This window comes from Toxotes jaculatrix, chromosome 10 (genome assembly GCF_017976425.1).
Source record: "Toxotes jaculatrix isolate fToxJac2 chromosome 10, fToxJac2.pri, whole genome shotgun sequence".
Taxonomy (NCBI): domain Eukaryota; kingdom Metazoa; phylum Chordata; class Actinopteri; family Toxotidae; genus Toxotes; species Toxotes jaculatrix.
In genome coordinates this window covers 19,035,778-19,055,981 of record NC_054403.1, presented here as the reverse complement: position 1 = coordinate 19,055,981, position 20,204 = coordinate 19,035,778, and the positions used below count along the sequence as shown (strand labels likewise).

The 20,204-nt window shown below is 42.0% G+C and overlaps 2 protein-coding genes across 2 annotated transcripts; both read right to left on the bottom strand.

Annotated features, from left to right (window-relative positions):
- Nucleotides 1-7: 7 nt before the first annotated feature.
- On the bottom strand, nucleotides 8-8,001 carry nox1 (NADPH oxidase 1). Its single transcript, XM_041047835.1, has 13 exons — nucleotides 7,859-8,001; nucleotides 7,503-7,598; nucleotides 6,887-6,997; nucleotides 6,284-6,368; nucleotides 5,269-5,414; nucleotides 4,555-4,748; nucleotides 4,336-4,462; nucleotides 4,122-4,214; nucleotides 3,788-4,029; nucleotides 2,279-2,441; nucleotides 1,894-2,040; nucleotides 1,651-1,775; nucleotides 8-1,233 (listed from the first exon to the last, which is right to left on the bottom strand). Exons 1-13 carry the CDS (start codon nucleotides 7,901-7,903, stop codon nucleotides 1,107-1,109), a joined length of 1,701 nt encoding a protein of 566 aa, XP_040903769.1. The 5' UTR covers nucleotides 7,904-8,001; the 3' UTR covers nucleotides 8-1,106.
- Nucleotides 8,002-9,105: 1,104 nt separating this feature from the next.
- Nucleotides 9,106-17,597, bottom strand: xkrx (XK related X-linked). Its single transcript, XM_041048528.1, has 3 exons — nucleotides 16,614-17,597; nucleotides 10,691-10,950; nucleotides 9,106-10,087 (listed from the first exon to the last, which is right to left on the bottom strand). The coding sequence occupies exons 1-3, from the start codon at nucleotides 16,967-16,969 to the stop codon at nucleotides 9,222-9,224; spliced, it is 1,482 nt and encodes a 493-aa protein (XP_040904462.1). The 5' UTR covers nucleotides 16,970-17,597; the 3' UTR covers nucleotides 9,106-9,221.
- Between the last annotated feature and the right edge of the window lie 2,607 nt (nucleotides 17,598-20,204).

Genomic DNA, 20,204 nt, shown 5'->3' with positions numbered 1-20,204 from the left:
ACACGGACAGCTTGTCTTCATTTATTCAAAAGGAGTTTGGAACGAGTATAAGAAAGACCATAAAAACAGCAAATTGTGAAATAATGAAAATAATGTAAAAAACCATGACTCCTCCCAGATCATCCAAGCATGATTAACCACAGCCTACGTGACTGTCTTCCTCCTGGTTTGCATGTACACTCTGATAAGGAAATAGCAGCCAATTTGACAGGTTATAATAAACCATTGTCTGTTTCCAAGAAACCTATTTCCTGAACCAGAAAAGAATGAAGAAAAAAAATGTGATAATTATTTAAACTCACAAGACATTATTAACAGTATTTACAGTGTATTTGATCACAGGCGACAACAGGTATAACATATGCATAAGAAAGATGAACTATGCTGACTTAGAGCTAAAATAGTTGACTGACAGAAAATAATCATTTGTCATTTTCCCAAGAAAAAAATGTGATGATTTGCTGTTTGTCTCATGTGATAGTCTTTTTGGGTTTTGGACTTGCTGGTTGGATAAACCAAGAAATTTGTGTTTACTGTTTTCTTACATTCACAAAAGAAAAGAACGGGCATAACTGCAGTCTTAGCTGAGCTGCTATAGTAGTCAACTGTAAATTGCCATATGTACCTGAAAGCAGTACATTAAATTGTTAATCTGTCTTTGTGCAAAAAAGGTAGTTTTCCACACAGATAGTAACAAATTTACAATAGAGACAGAACCCTGATGTCTCTGTATCAGTAAACTTCTTCCCTATAATCTTGTTCAAGTATCAGACCATCAGGAACTTTAATTTCCACCAGGAAATTAAAGTTCCTGACAGTTTACAGGTGTAACTGACCACATAAACCATGAATCATTGCGGATTGTGAGGCTGTGATTCATCATGGTTAAAGATGGAAAAAAGGGAAAGTCAGTCCCTGAGAAGTGCAGAGTTAATAACATGCCATGCTTGTTCAGTGTGCAATACAGTGTGTCAAAACACACCCAGCTAATGTCTCAGGTCGTCAGACAACTTATGTCAGCATTAGTTGTCTTAAGTTAATCCACAGTGACCGAGAAAACTTCTTCTTCAAAAATCCCTAATGCTTCTTTTCTCTTGTTTCCCTGCTCAGAAGTTCTCCTTGTTGAAGTAAAATTTGGTCTTCCGGGGATCCACGTCTGAGTATTTCACACATTTCTTCTCCAAGACTTTTGCTAGAGCTTCTGGGCCACACAAGAAAGTTCCCACCACAGACCTGAGGACATAGGTTCAAGTTTTAATGTGAAAAGTGATGAGAGATGGAAAGTTACTCAAATGCTCCTGGGCTGCAAGCCCATTGTACTTCAACTACACTGACTTTCTACCACTGTATATAAAGTAGGTCAAACTAGCTCCACACGGACGCACCAGTAATAACAATCTTATAGTGTAATAAATAGTTGTATCAGTCAAAGGCCCATTTGTCTACAGAACTTTTTCTTTTGATACTTTAAGTACATTTTAGAACAATACATCTGTACTTTTACCACATGAAGTAGCATGGTGTTTTAGTGTTAACTTAAAGGGTCTGAATATTTCTCCCTTCGCTGTGAACAGTATTAGTCATTCTCCTGAATTTCAATAGGGAATTAAAGGTATTTTCAGATTTTCAGAGAGGACGTTTTTGTCTTACGTGGGGTTCTCTTTGCGGACTTGTTCAAACTCCTTGTCCCAGGCGGGTCTGCCATAGTGTGTTTTCTGCCTGAGACCAGTGACCACATCAGTGTCCTTATCAAAGTGAACCATCACATGAGTGGCCTGTGACAAAAAAAAAGAGGAGATAACACAGCTGAGTTTAAGTTGAAATCACCTCACACTGTTCATCTGGACTTTGGTCTCCAGCTTGAGCAAAGTCGGGACCGATTCACACACTCACGTGGCTTTGATCCCATCCGGTCAGATAGAGTTTGTAAGTGAGGAAATCCCCCATGCCTCTCTCCTCCATCTCTTTCTCCAGCACCTGCAGGAGGTCGGCAAACCACTCAAAGGCGTGTGTTTCCCGGCAAAGCCAATAGAAGTAAATCTGAAACCAGGAAGCAGAATGCAGGAGAGTTAAACAATGATCCTCTTACAAAAGAGTTAGTGAACCAGCAGATGACTCGTCCTCTAACATGAGCGTACCGTGAAGACACACTGCACTTTGTATTTCAGAGACAATAACAGGTTTTGTTTCACATCAGTCAAGCACAGCAGTGAGCTATTGTGACATAGATACAGAGGTTTAAATGTCAAAAGCAGGATCAGGGCGTTTGGGTTGTTACCTTTCTGGTGCGCAGTTTGGGGTCTGAGTCTTTGAACTTGTACCAGATGGACTTGAGGATGGAGGCGAAGGGAGTGACTCCGATGCCGGCACCAACCAGCATGCTGACCTCATAGTCGAATACGTCCTCGCTGGCTGTGCCAAAGGGTCCATCCACTCCCATTCTGAGGACAGGCAATAAACAAACTGTGTTATCAGGGCAAATAAATACTTTTGATGCCAGTGAAGGTGAAAATATATATTTATATGCATGTGATAGACACAGCTGTATAATTCGGAGTTTGGAAGCACTGATTTAAAGATGGGTCGTAATAGCTTTCATTCTTTTTTTTGTATTGGGTATTGTTATACTCTGCTATTTGTCTGATCTGAGGTTCAAAGTTGAGTGTTGACCTTGGAACACAGCGGCTAAGAAAACATATATTTATTAAATGTTTATTTTTATTGCAACAAGTATGCAGCACTGGACCGATGCCACATACCACAACATACCATTTATTGTCTGAGATACTTCACGGAGCCCATCCCTAGACATCCCGTCCCTTTGTACAAATTCACAAAACAACACAAAGCACAAGCAATGACACAATAATCTCACCACAAGTTCCATTAGGTAGCTGCTCTGGAGTTTCTGACCATATCGTTTACTTCCATTCTTAGGTTTTAAGCCAACACACAGTCCAATAAATCCTTTAAGTACTCAGGAAAAAAAAGGAAATTTGAACATCTACTCTTCCAAGACAAGTGGACTAACTCCATCTGCTCATATGGATGATTGAAAGCTCCAGAACAGCAGAGCTACTAAACTGATCTTGTGGTGTTTCTTTTTCCTCGCCTAATTGTCTCTGTTTTGTTTTTCACCTAACATGGTCGACATTTGTAGCACTGGCAACGCTTTTTTGCAGGAGGTGCATTATTTTAACATTAACAACATCATTTGTTGTTTAATCTACACCTAATCTACTGAATCCCAGTGATTAAAATTAAGTCTGTGCAGGACCCTAAAATAACTTAATCAAGGGGGTTTGTAGATTAAACAGTTTAAACCCTTCAAAGTTAAGACAGCCAGAGGGAATTTGATCCTTTCTAATTCCCAGAAGTTTACTTTGTTTGTTTTTAAAGGAAGGCGGTGTGGATTTATTTTTGACTTTAATAACCACACAGATGGTGGAGTCCTGAGTGTGATGTTGTTCACTGACTACATTTCAAATGTTTTATCGTGGGAGAATCATCTGAAACACAGGAACATAGGAGCAGTTTAATCCACTGAATGACAAATGTCTTGTTTTTGTTGGTGTTTGTTTTGTTGTTGTTCTATTATTCTCTCTGCATGTGTTTGTTTTGTATAAGTATAATAATAAATTGTCATGGCAGCTGTACTTTTAACATTTTTGTTAATACTTTTAACTTTGTTGGTTTTATGGGTAAAGTATGTTGGTTTCCTGAATTATTAGAAGATTTATTTTTCTGATTTTTTTCCATTTTTTTTTTTTAGAAAAAAAGTACTTACTTTGGTCCCTGTTCTCCCTCTGGCAGCTGCTGCATAATGCTGATGAGTTTGTCGGTCCAGTCCCCGGCCGAGCGGATGTGGACGCTGAAGAAGTCCTCCTCGGGAGCAGAGGTCATGGTGAACGGGTGCCACTCCAGCTGAGAGATGGCGGGGCAGTTGAGGAAGACGTACTGACCGACCTCCATTTTGAAACCGTTCTTCACCAGCTGCAGCTCCAGCACTTTGGAAGGTCGCATCACGATCTGAAGGTAAAGCAAACAGAGTTAGAGACCGTATCTAATCCCACACGTGAGGCAAGTCAGAAGCCAGCAAGTGAATCAGGAATCAAACGTACCTTCCTGTATCTGACTGTCTGCATGTAACGAATGAAACGCAGCAGACGCTCAAAAAGATACAGGACCATTGGACCAATCACCCACATCCAGGTCTAAAAAAAGAAAAAACAAAGCAAGGAAAACTGTGATTAAATTACTGACGTTTCACTGGTGAAGCTTTGATTGTACTAGCAGTTGCAGTAATTACGTAATTTGAAGTTGAAAAAGACAAACCTGTGGGAACCCTCCTGCAAACTGAGGGATGGGACACTCAGGGATCCGTCCCCATTCATCACTGCGGTCTTTACAAAAGGTGAAGTTGTGCGGCGGATTTGTGCTCTGTTGACTCCTCACAATGCGCCTGCAGATGAGACACACAAGTAAAACCAGCTTGCAGTAACAACAACCACGGGCCTATTAAAAGAAACAAAAACTGAGCCCCTTTCCCCTTACCCGGCTCCGTGAAAGACGAGACCAGCGAAGAAGATGATGAAGAGGTGGTGCGTGTACCAGAAGACTTCAAAGTAGCTGCGTCTGATGACCTCCATGGAGGAGGTGATGATGAGGATGAGGGCCAGGGTGATGATGACACCCGTGAGGCCAGCAATGGTGGTGAAGGCAAAGTAGGTTGGAATCTGCTGCGGATCCTGAAACACAAGAAGAAGAAGAAGAGCTTTTGTTTACAATAACCAGAGGAGGGAAGACGATGGAGAAGACAGATCTGAGGATGTGGTTTTTGTCTGATTTGTCTCCCAGATATTTTGACATCTAAGGAATACTGAGACACTGCCACCTTTATTTGCTGTGTTAGCGGCATGGATCTGGAAATGTCTTTCAGTCGAACTGGCACAAGTTTTTGTTCAGACATTCACGGTCCCCAGAGGATGCGTCTTACTGGCTCTGGTGATCTCCTGACTTTTTACCTTGTTGGTTTTAAGTGAAGTGGCTCTCTCTTTTACAGATTCACAATTGAGATTCTATGTAAGATAAATTTAGCTTAATATGTGAAGTATAAATGTGAAGTAGGGAAAAAAGTCATGTCCCAGACAAAAAAAAGAAAAATCCCAGAAACAGGATATGTGAGGGGATTCTAATTTTGACCTCCCACATTCAGGAATTTGTCTTATTTCATTGTGATAGATTCATTATAATGAGCTGATGACTTACGATGTCTGTGGTGCGGACTGGATTCAGGTATGTGGTGTTTTCTGTGTCCTCCAGGTTGGACAGAGCAGTGCTGAGCTTGTCATAAACTCCTTGTCTGCTGTTGTTGAGCCACTCCACGTTCAGCAAATGGGCAATCGTATGAACGGCTGTCAGAGCACAAAGAGGAGACAAGTTACTGCCGCTGTCACATATTTAGCCGTACACACATAATGCTGGTAAGTTGGATTTTAACAGTTTTAATGAGTCTGGCAGTCGTATGAACCTGCCCAGTGCTTTTGAGTATGTTCTCAAAATGTTGGATTGAAAATGTTTGCAGTTGCTACACACGAGGTCAAGATTTCCTTATCTTTGACAAGAAATATAGAGAAAACTCTTTTAAACAAACCTTCGGTCAATATTTATTTTAGACTTTGTTTGCCTTTGTCTCCTCTTACAAAAATGTAACCATGACCCATCTTAACATTTTGACTTGTGTGTGCATTTCTCTCTTTGTCTGTTTGCGAGGTTAGGAGGAAGTATGCCAGGAAGGCGGAACAATAATCAAAATCTGGGCCAGATTTGAAATGAGAAAACATCCATTTTAGTTTATTAGCCTGTGTCACCCCTGAGTGACTTATCTGAAAGATGCAGATAAGCTACAGGTTAGGTGTGTCAAACGTGGAAAGTAGTAAAAAGAGAATATTGTATCCAGTCAGAGCAGGAAGTAAACATTTTTTAAAACTCTCAGAATCTGTTCATGTGTTGGTTTCTCCATCATTATTTCTCTTTCTTTATGCAGAAAGTATTTACTGGTGGACAAACTACAACACAAACTTAAATGTTGATATAAGAATAAAAACAGTGTTCAGTAAAGCCTTTTGCTGTAACTTCATCAGTTACTAATTTTCATCTTTAAACAAAGAATATGGTCAGAGTTTGTTGAAGTATCTGCAGATGAGAGATAAACCCAAACCTTTTGTTGAAATGCATTCAGGTTAACGTTAAGACTGAAAGAGAAATGCACACGTCTGCTCACCTGTCATCAGCCCTATCATGTACGCCACCAGCTTGTGGAAACTCAGATTTTTGTCCAGTTGTTTCCTCATTGTTCTGCCGCAACACTGAAGAGATAAAGAAAGCGGGGTAGTGGAAAGTAAAACATTTAGCATCTTTCCAAAGCAAAAACCCAACAAACCCGTGTCCAATCCCCAGGTGGTCCTCTTTGTTTTACTAATGTAATGTGCTGAAAGCTTCGCCTGTGAGAAAGTATTACAACTATTGTAAAATCCTGACTTAATATTACAAATAACTTTATCTGTTTATGTACCTCTGTCATTTAGAGATGCAGCCAAAGGGCTTCACGGAACAGACAAAAACCAAAAAATCAGAGCAGAAAAAACATTAAAATTAACTGTATACTTTTCAAAAATAAAAATAAAATAAGCTTAAAATGTGTATAAACACCAAAGAATGAAAGGGAAAAAAGAAGAGGTGGGAGTGAAATTATCTCAGATGTTTCCTGGACCTACAGCTATCAAACTAGTTAAGTGACAACATGAAAATTCATCAGCCTTTAAAAGATAATGAGAGCATTCAGTGCAACCTGCCTTGCTGTCATAGGAATACATTGTAAAATTACCACGAAGGAGCCTCGGATCAGAGACAGCAGGTTCCTGCACACAGGGAGGAGGATCAGCATGCAGTTGAAGTTAAGGACAGCTGCAGGAGCTCTGGCCCAGGCCAAGGCAGACTGAAATAAAACCCACATATAACTTTATTCAGGACTTTAAGAAAAGCAGAGGTGGAAAGCAATTAAGTGAATTTTCTTATTAGTTAGTACAGATTCAGATTTAATAGAAACAGATGTATCAATAAAGGTTTAGTCAGTGGTTTCCAAGTTTTTGGTTTAATTTAAATAGACGTTAAAGGCCCAAAGAGGGATTTTTTTTTCCAGACCCATCAATCATCATGACTCTAAAGAAAAAAAAAATAAAATTAAAGCTAGCTTCAATCTGACCAGCTACAATAGTCCAATTATACTACACAGCATAAACAATCCAACAATGTAAAACATAATAACTGGTCAGTCACAAGGGCCATGTTTCTGCAGAACAGTACTTTAATTTTTGATACTTTAAACACATTTGCTGATACTTCTGTAAGAGTTTGAATACAGGACCTTCACTTGTACTGTAACTTACTGATTATTTTACAGACATCAGGTGTGAAGAGGTGCTGAAGGTCTCTGTACTCACCCCTAAAAGATGACGCGTGTAGAAAAACTGATCCCCCAAATCGTAGAAGAGGTAAAACCATACGAAAAGAAAGATGTTGATGCCCATCCAGACCACCTGCAAACACAGCCACGGTCATGTCTCCAGCTCAACATTAACTCAGCCTTTCATAGGAACATGAATTTTAATCTTAAATAGTGTATTTGCTTTGAAGATGCAGGAGTCTGGACGCTGACAGTCACTTTTTTTGGGACACGGCATTTTGCGCACAAAAAAAAAACCTGTGCGTAAATTCGTAAATTCTCACTCTTGTCACCTTTAGTCCTGTGTGCGACCTCAGAAATGACATTCCTGAAGAGAAAATACGAGGCACTCACCAGTATGAAGGATGTGAGTCCATTGTTAATAATCCAGTTACCCATGTTGAACGCGTTATCTTGGCTTCGTTACAGCCTGCCAGCATCTTCAGCCTGCCTGCACTTTCTTTTATTTTATACCCTCCTGTGTGTCCGGACTCCTCCCTCCTGCACAGCGAAGGAGACGCGGAGACACAAAGGCTGCAGCGAGTGGAATTGCGTTGTTGGGGAAGTTTAGAGGAGAGTTTTCCGTCCGGGAGCTGATTAACCACATTCCTACCTGCTGGAAACTCAGGTCGGGTAGAACTTGCATGAACAGCGGGAATGAGGAAGTTTCTCTTGCACCATGCAGGAAATTTTACTCCGCTGGCCGGTGACGCAACTGGTTTCATAGGAAGACTAAAAAGCCTTATGGTACATGTGTCACACTGCGGTCATGTTTTATTGTCAGGAGGAGGAGAGGCACTAATGAATGTTTAGACATCAGATTGTTTTATTTAAGTATTCAAGTAATACAGCAGTAGTCAAGGCACCGAACAGAGTGTGAGAAAAAAAATAAAAATACGCAAAATGTGAAAGCACTTCAATAAAGTACAAGCTCATTCAGTGTCACTCATCAAATGTTAGCTTAATTTTTTTTAAGGACACACACACCTGATATTCCGTAAAGGTTTTGTGAGTCTTTCAACAATATTTTCACTTTTTTCATATATTTTTGTAAAACTAAAACTTTTTTTCTTTTTTTTTTAAAGAAAGGCAACCAGACTGGACAGTGAACAAGACAAGGCATTCATCACAGCAGATTTATGCAGTCAGGTATGAGGAAGATGAATTCTTCTAACCTTTTCTTACACTCCAGCTGTGTTCTTTTTTGTTTGTTTTGATTTATTTGTTCTCTCTTTTTTGTGTAGTGCAGATGCAAACGTGTGCAAAGGGGGCTTTCGTAGTGTGAAAACCCTGAGAGGAAGTAAACTGGGGTCGTCCCGGTCTGTCTTTTCTTGGGACACACTTGGCACGTTTCCCCACACACCTGGCTCAGTCCTGTACCTGACCCACTGCTGCTCCCTCAAGGCGGCCTTTGTGCATCGCTGCATATCTCAACATGCTACATTCTTTGGTACACTGGGGCCTCGTGGTGCCTTGAGCGTACGTAATTGTCCTCAGTACAGACATCAGGGGTGAAGCTAAAGCTCTCTCAGAACCATGAACAAATTTTTGTGCAATTAAGAGGAAAAGGCAAATGTTTGTTCTCTAACTCATCACCTCAAGGCCTCATTCTGGACCGCATCCTGCAGCGCCAGCATCATGCCTTGCTATTCCCAGGATGCATTTCTACACTGGAGAACTTGAGTTTTGTTGACATAATTCCTCAGAAAGCCGTTTCTCAGGCTGCTTCCATCATGTCTTCGACAATAGCTGTCTCCCGCTCTCCCAGCTGACTGGTGAGGTCGTGTGGTTGAGAGTTTTGGGAGTCCAGCAGCTCCAGAGGCTCCTCCGGTGCCAGCACCATGGTGGCAGCCGTGGAGTAAGAGGGTGGCGGCTGCCCTCGCCTCCCGCTTGCCCCACCCCTCCCTTTACGACAGCAGACGCAGTGCAGGCAGTCGTGGACGTTGTACTTGAAGAGGCGTCTGCACGGGTGGCAGAATTGATAGAAGAGCAGCATGAAGAGCACAGCCAGGCTATAGCAGATCAGCAGCTGGACGCAGAGCAGAGGGGCACACACGTACTCGTAGAAGTCAGACTTGAAGAAGTACCAGAGCGTGATGAGGAGGAAGTTCTCAACAAAGCGTCCGCAGTAGTAGAGGGCCAGGCGGCCCCAGCGCTGCTTCCTCTCGATGAGCTCTCGATGGGAGAGGTCCAGCTGCACGGCTGACCAGCAGAAGATGTTGATGCAGGCGTAAAGCAGCGTGAACATACACAGCACCACCGTGGTGCCCAGCTTCGAGAAGTTTTTCTCCACGTTCTCAGTCAGCGAGCCTTTCCTGGCCCAGAACTCAACCCAGGGCAGGAAGAAGAAAAAGAGCAGGTTCGCCATGCCGACAAGGATCACCCAGTGTGTGAGCGCCGTGCTGAAGAGAACCAGAGCCGTGATCCGGGTGGCAATCTCCAGACCTCTCCACACGATCATGCACAGGTAGGCTGCAGGACGCACCCGCACTTTGTAGTCATCGTATCTGATCTGGATGGCCAGAACGCTGCACACGAGGGCCCCGTATGTGATGGAGATCAGGGTGATGATCATCAGAGCCACTGTGAACACAGACAGAAGTCACCTTCAATGATGTTAACACATCACTGCTCATTCAAAAATGTCTCATTATTAAAGATAACCTGTGTGACTTCTGCTGAACAGTGGCTGCTGTGGCCACAAGTTACAGGTTAAAGGTGAAGGTCACCTGACTGAGATCTAATATCTTAAATACAACAATATCTATGCAGTTTGCTAACATAAGCTGCTGCACCAAAACAAGTAAGACTGTAGAGCAAAACCCCTGAATCTACTGAACTAAGCAAGAGTGTGTTTTAATGCTTGTGAATTAGTATTTTTTTTATTTATCTGTAAGAGGAAAAATGTGTAATTTCCTTTTTCAAAAGTTACACACTCACTTTACGGATCCTGAGTTACAAAACTCCTTATAAATTCAATTTTATTTGTATAGTATTCATTCAAAGAGATGAGTCACTGTCTCTAAGAGCTGCTAACCTCACAGAATTGAATCTTTTAATCAGCGTTAGAGGTCTTTCATCCTCGCAAGAATATAAATCAGGATGTAGCACTGTCAAGTCATGATTTTTTTTCATATAATAATAATGGAACAGCAGCATTAGCCTAAAGCTCTTAATCACTCTTACGTCTTGTAGGGAGGATGTATTTCTCCTGGATGGTGGCATAAAGCTGGAGTGTCAGCTGAGGCGTGGAGCCCAAGAACGCCTGAATGACCGCGATGCGTTTGAAGGCGTTCCTGTGAGTGGCCAGGTTGCGCTCCGACTGGCCGATCTCCCACTCCATGGGCGTCCCCTGTCCCTTCTTCAGGTTGATCTTCCTGGAGATTGTGACGTAAGGCTCCTCTTTTTTACCTGCCTTGAAATAGACAACGAGAGCCTCGAAACACCTGAGGAAGCGAGAGCGGAGAGAGAGGGAGAGAGAGGGAGAGAGAGGGAGAGAGAGGGAGAGAGAGAGTGAGTGAGTGAGAGTGAGTGAGTGGAGTAATATTTTCACACCAATAGAGGGCAGTGCAATGTTGTGTTTAAGTTACAGGACACCAGACTGGATGTTTAGAATGTGTTTGTGTTTTTAACATCAACATATAATCATCATAGTGAACGTGTAAGATAATTATACAGCAAATATATAAGTAGAAGGAAGCAAAGTATCAGGCTTAACATATTGTCTGTTTGTTGTTGCAGCTTGCTTTCAGTCTAGGAACTTAAAATGTGATATTTGGGTCTTTCTCATGGACACATCATTGACCTCAGAATAGTCGTGTGATGTAAGCGATCCATCACAAACAAACCTTTCTTTGTAAATTGCAGCTAAACAAACACAAGCACAGTTCTGAGTCTCCACCAGAGGGCAGTCAGAAGACGGAAATCACAGTTCCCTGAGGCCTGCACAGATGAACTGAAAATCTCTGGGTGTGGTTCTTTAAACATCTGCAAGGTAAATGCTCTCTGTGTTTGGCCATGGGCGCGAAATCCATACTATTCATGAGGACAGAAACATGTTTGTCCACTTACACAGCTGAAAAAAGGCTCTGTACACAGGGTACAAAGAAGAAAGTGTTTGAATCCTCAACAAATATTACTGCCGATTTATGACGAATTTGATTGTTTCTACAGTTAAAACCTGATTGGTGGTTTGTTGGCCCAAATCACACAAAAGTTATTAAAATAATTTCTGACCCATATTTTCAAGCTTCAGCAAGGAAACCACCTAAACTGGAAGTGCAAGGTTTGCACCTGTCAACAACAAAATGTCAGCCTTATAATCCCCTAATAATGCTTCTAAAATGACGTGAAACTCACAGCGCTGCACATCTGTGTTCAACACACAGACCCAGCCCTCTGAGGATTCCCACTGCTGCTCTAAATCTCACATCACTGTGCTGGAATGTTATCTTTTTACTCCCATATCTCCATCTTTGGACATAAAAGGTGGAGGCTCAGGAATCCCACATGAAACTACTTCTCCATGGCTCAACTGTGTGCTGCCCTGACCCTGCAGAGTCAGCAGTCAGACACTGTCAGACACTGTTGCTTCAGCTGCCACTGGCTGAACTTTTTACTTACAATGCAAATACAGCACAGTGCCAAGCTTCCACGCTGCTCCCTGAACTGCGTTTGGCCCGAACGTTAGAGGCTTGGCGTTATTTGCAAGCAGCGGGCTTTTATCTCTACACAGGCACACACTACACACACACTTACAGTACATTCCTTCCCAGACTGATATCCACAGCCGAATAAGGGCAACTTTAGGGTACTGGGTTTGCAAAAGAGTAGCAGATAGGTCACAACAACCTGATTTATTGACATCCTTTCCTTGGAAATCTGGCAGCATAATGGGCTGAGGACAAAGTATGAGGGCGCTGAGCTCGAGCCAGCGTGCACTTAGGATTCTGTAAAGCGACTGAGAAGCAGACTGAATTTCACTTAGGGGAGAAAAAACAGCCTGACCGATGAGTGCATTAGCCAAGAGTATCAATACACTGACTTCCAAGGCAGCACCTTATGGATTTATAAGAGGAAACATGCAGGCTGCTTCTCTGTATTTGCAGTCTAAACATGCAATCTGTTCCCTGTGTGTATGACCACAGCAGTATGGTGTCACAAATATGGGAAAGAAGGGGAACTGTAAAGATGTCAAGAGACTACTGTGACAACTTAAATACTCTGACTCTAGGGCAGCAGTGCATTCAGGAAATTCTTTCAACAACTCTTTAGCAAGATCATCCTGTTTTTGTGTCTTGGGATTACAACATGAGGCTCATCACGCTTACAAATGCAGCCTCATCCGGACTGTGGAGGGTATGTAAAATACAAACACAAAACAAGATCTGCGTGTTGAGACCGGTCCAAGCTGGCAGGGTAATTACGTAGTTTCAGTCCCTGCTTTGGGAGCGTGATCTTACACTTAAGTAGACAAGTCAAAACAAGGTCCACCCTGCAGGAGATAACCCAAGACCCTGCTTGAAAGTTTTCACATTGACTGTGTCTTCTGGTAGACTGCAACACAAGTAAAATAAAGCTCTTAAATATTTAAAAGGGTTTCTATGCAGTATCTGCGTAAAATGGGAGTTTAAATTCCCCTTTTGATAGAAGACACAGTATGTTTGGTTGCGATGTCACAAGATCAGCAATTACACCATCCCTAAGTCAAACAGGAAAACTCCCATCTGAGCTAAGAAGGAGCAGAGGTGATTTGTTTACAGCAGCGAAGCAAAGAATAAGAAGAAGTGGAAATAAAACAGAGGAGTAGAACAGAGCAGAATGAACTGTAATGCAATAAGGATCCTACACTGTTTCCTGGCTGCATTAAAAACGCGCATCAGAGACGCTACAGCTCAGCGCAACCAATGATAACTGCGAGAGAATGATACAGCAAATATTGTTGCATAGGATCATTATGACTTTAGAAACCGTTTCACTGTCACGTGTGTTTTAAACCACTGGCATGAACAAAGCATTCTTAGGAGGAAGGAGGCGTGCGCAGGATCACAAATCAGTTTGCGCAACAGACAGATCCAGCTGCTTCTGGCTTTAGGTTTTTGGTTTCAGTTTTTTTTCAGCAGGACGATCCTTGTTATCTTGTTTTCGTTTGCTTGCTCCGCCCCGCTAGGCTCCTCATTTATCAAACTTGTCTTGACGTAAAAATGCTCTTAAGTGTATGAAAGCTCGAGAGGTCTCTTAAATTGGTTAAGAGTAGATCTTAGATAAGAGCATTTTTAAGTTAAGTGAAATTTGATAAAAATTGTACTTTTGGCAGTTTGATAAATACTGGCCCTGACCTCTTCATCTTCTGACCGTCCCCTTTAAAATAGAAAAGTCACACGTCAGCTCTCATCAACACATCTACCTCCGCCGCTGCTGCTCTTCAAGTTCCGCTCACATCCAAAATGTCACAAAAAAAATTAAAGTAACACTTCTCTGCTGCAGGCTACACACTAACGGAAAACTACATGCAAACCGAAATGTTGATTCTGTTTTCAGGCAACATTTGAGTATGAAACCCAGAGATGCAGGGGATCTATAGACTCCTTAATGTGGCTTTATCTCTAAGCTGTTAATAAATAATTGCAGACCTGTGGCTGAACCCCCAGTACCATGACCTTGATCTGGTTTTAGTGGGAACTGCAAATCTGTAGAGCGGTGAAACAGGAACTACACACGTTTTATTTGTTTTGATACATTACGCAACAAACTCAGATCAAATCTGTGAGCTCAGTGTTGCAGGTAAGATAACCCCCTGTCATTTGAAAGGAATCACAAAGGACTGCCTGTGTTTCCTCTGTAGCTCTCCTCGATCATTATTTGTCTCTTTATCTACATTTTCATTTCCATATCTGACAGCAGTTTTTAAATATATTCAGCTGCTCTGTTTTACGATGCACTGAAAGCTGAGCCGCAAATCAAGCTATTTACTGCATCTGCCTTTGAGCAACACTTTGTCCTGCAGAGCATTCTTCCCGTGGCAATTAACCTGCAACTGAAGGTTGAGTTTCTTGCCCCGTAAAAAAAGCACACCCTTCAGTTAACGCTGGAACTGGCACTGTAAATTTTAGAGCACTCTGTAGACAAATCAAAGTTCAAAGAGAAGGTATCAGATATGAATTTCAGAGGAATAAAGCATGAGTCTATACGCCTATGTCTGCCTGCATGAGTCACGGTTTGCCAAACAGGTCTCTCAGCTGAGATCAACTGACACTGAGCTACAAGCTGGCAGTATTCAAACAAACCCTCCTCTGAAACAGAATGCAAAACTTTGCAGACTTGTCCTTCAGATGTACTTTCATTCTCTACTTTTCTTGAATTTGCTCGTCCATCTCATTTGCATTTCCACTGCCTTGACTGCCAGAAATAAATCTTAGCTGTAATACTTCTAGAAGCCTTTCCGGCAACATCTACAACCTCTTTTTGAGCTCACTCCCCCTGATCGAGCCAGGCCTGGCTGGTCTGCAGCAACAAGGCCTTTGGTTGCCATTATCCTCAGATGAGGTCATACAACTGCATGGTGTACAAGCTATAAATGTGAAGGATGTGTTACTAGGGCAGATGCCAGCCCTGCAGTGTCATTTGACAGACTGGTTTTAAGGTCTAGACTACAGGGAGTTCAACTGTGATCCAGAGGACATGACCACATCAGTGAGGAGACTTCAAATTAAAAGAAGAGGGGGAATATTACAGGACGAGCTGCACCACTTGTGATAATGTGGGAGGTTGTTACATACAGTCATTCATCCTGTTTTACACAGTGAACAGGTTTTCCATCTGGAGTGTGATTCAGTCACGGACTGAAATTCTAATTCTGTACAAAACACTGCTTCAACCAAAGCTATCATGAAAAAAATGGAGATAAATATGAACATCACATCTTTTCTGGGCCAATGTTGATGTTTTCAAATGTCTTGTTTTGTTTTCCTGACCAAATGTCCAAAACCCCAAAATATTCAGTTCATGGTGATTTATGATAGAGAAAAACAGAAACTCCTCTCATCTGAGAGGCTGGAATCAGATAACGTTTGACTTTATGTAATGTTTTTGCTTAATTGATTTGAATCCACAAACTAGTCGCAGATTCTTTTTTCTGTTCTACTAACGGAGTAATTATTTCATTCATCATCCCGCATTTTATAAATAACTCAGATCCATTATGATAAAACTCTGCAGCTTTATGTTCTCTCTCAGTGATCACTGTACTGCTCCTGTGCACTCAACACAGATGGTCTGTTTGTGTCCCATTAACTGCTCTGCGCTGTAAATGGAAAGTGGAAGCTGCACCAGTAAGGAGGACAGATGACTAAAGATGAACCGATGAGATACTGAGATACTCACAAAATGCCCAGGAGTTAAAAAGGTCATTGTAATTATCCCTAATTACCAGCTGTAACATTAAAGTGATGTGCACATTCAGGCAGTTATAATTATAATCTGCCAGTATGATATACAGTGCTGTATGAAAGTTTTAGGTACTTGTTTTGATTCTTATCCATTACACAATACCATCAGGGAAATATCCTCAGAGACAAGAAGCACAGGAGTCCTACAACAGATGGTCTGGCCCTAAACAGAGCCCTGACCTAAACATAATGGACTCAGTTTCAGGATTTCATGAAGAGACAGAAGGACCGAGGAAAGTTCTCCAAGATGCTTGGAACAATCTATTTGCGAAACACCTTGCAAGAAGAGAACTGGAGCCGTTTTAAAGCCAATGGGTGGTCACACCAAAATACTGATTTACTGATTTCTGTTTATTGCACTTTTTATTAAGTTAACTGATAAACAAAAACTACTCCTAGCATTATTTTTGAAAGCATCTTTACTTTTAGAGCCTAAAACTTTCACATGGTACTGTACACTATTCTGAAATGGGTCACTGCTAAAACATTTGTATTTTTACCTAAGTAAATGTTTGAATGCAGGACTCGTAACAGGACTTGTGTATGTAACGACCTGGCAACTGACCAGCAGAGATGCAGAGTGCTGTTGTTTGTAGTAAACAGTCATTTAACCTGCAAACCATGACCACGCCCTTGCGGTGCACTACCGGACCCCGACCTACCTGATGACAGGGCCGAGCAGCAGCAGGTGCAGGAAGAGGACCAGAGGCCGGTCCCGACCCAGGTCTCTGTGAAAGAACGTCAGCGCTAACTGAATGAGCACGGCGGGCAGCAGCATGAAGGCGATGGTGAAGCCCATCCAGATGACATCGTCGGTCTTGTGGTACATGCTGCAGAGCACGGCGGCGGTGACAAACTCGGCGCAGTAGAGCACGGTGGCCAGCACAACGCTGAAGGGAGGATGGACCCGGCTGTGATTGACCACCAGCATGACCCCGTTCTCCGCCACCGAGGTGCACTCCTGCGGGTCTATGTCTGCGATCTCCCGCTCCTGCTCCTCCATGGCCACCTCGCACATGATATTCTCAAGTTTGTCTGAATTAAACGCCGAAGTGTTGCGAGAAACAGTTTCGACGTCGCTCAGGGACGTTGGCGTGAACTCGTCTCGCCGTACTGCGCTTCAAAAACATCCCTTTTACTAATTATTCCCTTTAATGCGCCGTCTCTCCCAACTTTCCACCAAGTTGATCATTGCCGGTTTGACATTGTATTTCACTTTACTACTCGGGTGTGCCACCTCTCCACTACAGGCTCTCTTTCACCCCCACAGGCTTTCTTTTATTGTCTGATTTACCGTCGTCGTACGTGGCGATACCAGTGCGTGTGGCCCTCTTAAATCCTGAGGAAACCACCGCACAGTCCGTCCGCAGTGATCTCTGCGCTGTTGTTGTACCGTGATCAGGATCGGGAAAGTTCAGCCTCGTCACTCAGTCCGCTCAGAAAAAAAAAAAACTCAGCAGGCCGATCATCGTCTAAAGTCGGAGGTTTTAATGTCGAGGTTTCCACCGGCTGTGGCGACTGACAGCCGGTGAGAGGTTCAAAGACAGTGGTGGACTCTGGTGAGAGGTTTGGGTGTCTCCGTGCCGGGATCCGTGTGCGGCCGAAGGCAGATAGTGTTTTCGCTTCTCTGGTTCGCTGTTAGTGCAACGTCAAGTAAGAAACACATAGTGATACCGGAAATGATGGGCGAGGGCTGCAAAAGTAAGAGAGATCAGAGATAAAACAGGATGCAGAAAAATTTAAATTTGAGCACAAATGCAGACACCTCGTGGCAGGGAGAACACATGCTGGCAGCTATTCTGGAAATAAATAAATACGAACGAATATAAACATACGAAAATAAACTAGTATAATTGAATTATAAAGATGAAAAATGTGCTGTGGTTTAGTACAGTTTTGAGGTACTTTAATTGACTATTTCCATGTTCAGCTACTTTCTACTTCTACACTTTTACTGAAATATTGTATTTTTCACTCCATTGCATTTATTTGAATTCATAACACACCCATGCTTGCTGCAAAATTAAAGTATTATTCATATAAATGTATCAATAACAGTAATCCAATTGGTAGCCTGTAGAATGATCTCTTTGATGAGTATTTTCAATCATGGTACTTTAAGTACATTTTGCTGCTTGTTCAAAAGTAAAATGTTTTGCACTTTTGTACATCTCATTGCTGCATGTAGGAAAGGGTATAAAAACAACAGAAACAGGAACAGAAACAGTGGATCTGGTTATGTTAGAAAGTGTAGTCCAGTTTACTTTCAGCAGCCCTTCATGTGTTGCCTTGCACAGGTCACTGTGACTTTGAATACTATCTGTTACAGCTACTACTACTGCTAGAATAAAGCTTCTGAGTCCATCTGTAGTAACTATAATAATCAGTAAGAAAACTGTGAACTGAGACATTCTCTCTGGGCTATTTTTTTTGCCAAAACTTGCTTCTGATACCAATGTAAAATTTTTGATTATGTAGTGAGAAAATATGCTGTAGTTTTATTATATACAGTATTTACAGTATCTAATGGAAGCACCGTAGAGGGCGAGCATAAGGAGATCAGTTTCTCTGCACTTCCATTTTTAGTCTCCACCAGCAGGGTGGACTTGGCCTTGTTATAGTGACCTGCAGGCCTGTGAGTGTAGCAGCCGCATGAACAGGTGCAGACAACAAACCCATTGAACCAGCTATCAAAATTTCATTCAATCTTCTCATTCACGTATTGCAGAGACATTTCCTCATTATAATAGTCTTTGTCAAGGCTGCATGCTCATTAGTACACATTAACATTTTGTGATCCTGGTGAACAGAACCAGTTTGATGTTTATTCACCTACTTATGCAAACAAGGGCATAATCTGTAGGGATATATCTAACATTTCCATTTCAAAGCTGTTCCCTGTGTTACTTTGGTCGATGTCAACACGACCTGTTACCTTAAATAAGTCCTGTCCTATTTATGCCGGAAAAAGAAAAATCAATTTTTTGAAAGAGCTTTAACTTTCATTGTAGTTGATGTAACTACAAAACAAGAAAGTTCTGCCCTGTATATTTCCTTATGAACTCTGGTACAGTTTCAGCACAGCTCACTGCAAACATCCTGACCTCTTCCCGTCTAATCAGATCAAGCCAGTGACACAAGCTTGGCATTGTGAAGAGGGTCGACACAACCTATGAAGGCTTGTCATTACTAATGCATGTGTTTGGTGAGGCAGTGGTGTGGGTCACTGACTGCAGTCTGCAGAGACTGTGTGCTCCGTGGAGGCATAGGGAAGTGGAAGACAGAAACCTCATTACAGAGAACCAGGCGTGCCCTGTACACTGTGTTACCGGCCAGTCAGGTCACAGAGTGGGTACACTGGATGTCGACGAGACTGAAATAAACAATTTGTCCTCAATTTGTTTTGCACTGTCATTGAAGGAGTAGTTCAACATTTCGGGAAGTATTGCCAGGAGTTAGAAAAGATACCACTCTCATGTCTGTATGAGAAATATGAAGCTGCAGCCAGCAGCTGGCTCACTTAGCTTAGCATAAAAACTGGAAGCACGGGAGAACACCTAAACTGGCTCTGTCCAAAAGTGTGAACAAAGAAGTAATGCAGCACACAACCCCCGTAAAGCCCCAACACGTCCTTTTTGTACAGATGAAACAAACAAGACATAGTGAGTGATATACATATAGTGAGCTTTAAAGGTGCTCATAGGTAGATTTTTGTTACCTTTGGACAGAGTTTCCCTAAGGGTTTCCCTCTGTTTCTGGTCTATATGCTAAGCTAAACTAAGCGGCTCCTGGTTATAGCTTCATATTTAGCTAAGAGGCATGAGAGAGGTATCAATCTTCTCATGTACAGGGCTGCAACTACCAGTATCTTTCATTACAGATTAATCATTTAGACTGTCCATAGTCCATAGTGATGTCTTCAGGTTCAATATAATAAGTTCAATATATAAGTTCAATATGAAATTGAACTGACAAAAGCAGAAGGAATTATTTGAATTATTAATTGATTATCAAAATAGTTGCTAATTATTTTTCTGTTTATCAGTGAATTATTGCAGCTCTACTCATTTATTCCTCAACAAGACAGTGAACAAAACCGATTTCCCAAAGGACACAAACTATTCCTTTAAAGATCGTTCAAAACAAAGGGAGAACAAATTTTAATTAATTCTTTCTTCTCATCTAACACAGTGTATTTGCCAAAATACAGCAGAAGCTGTAACTGAGATTGCAAAATCAGCAGTCAGGGGGTC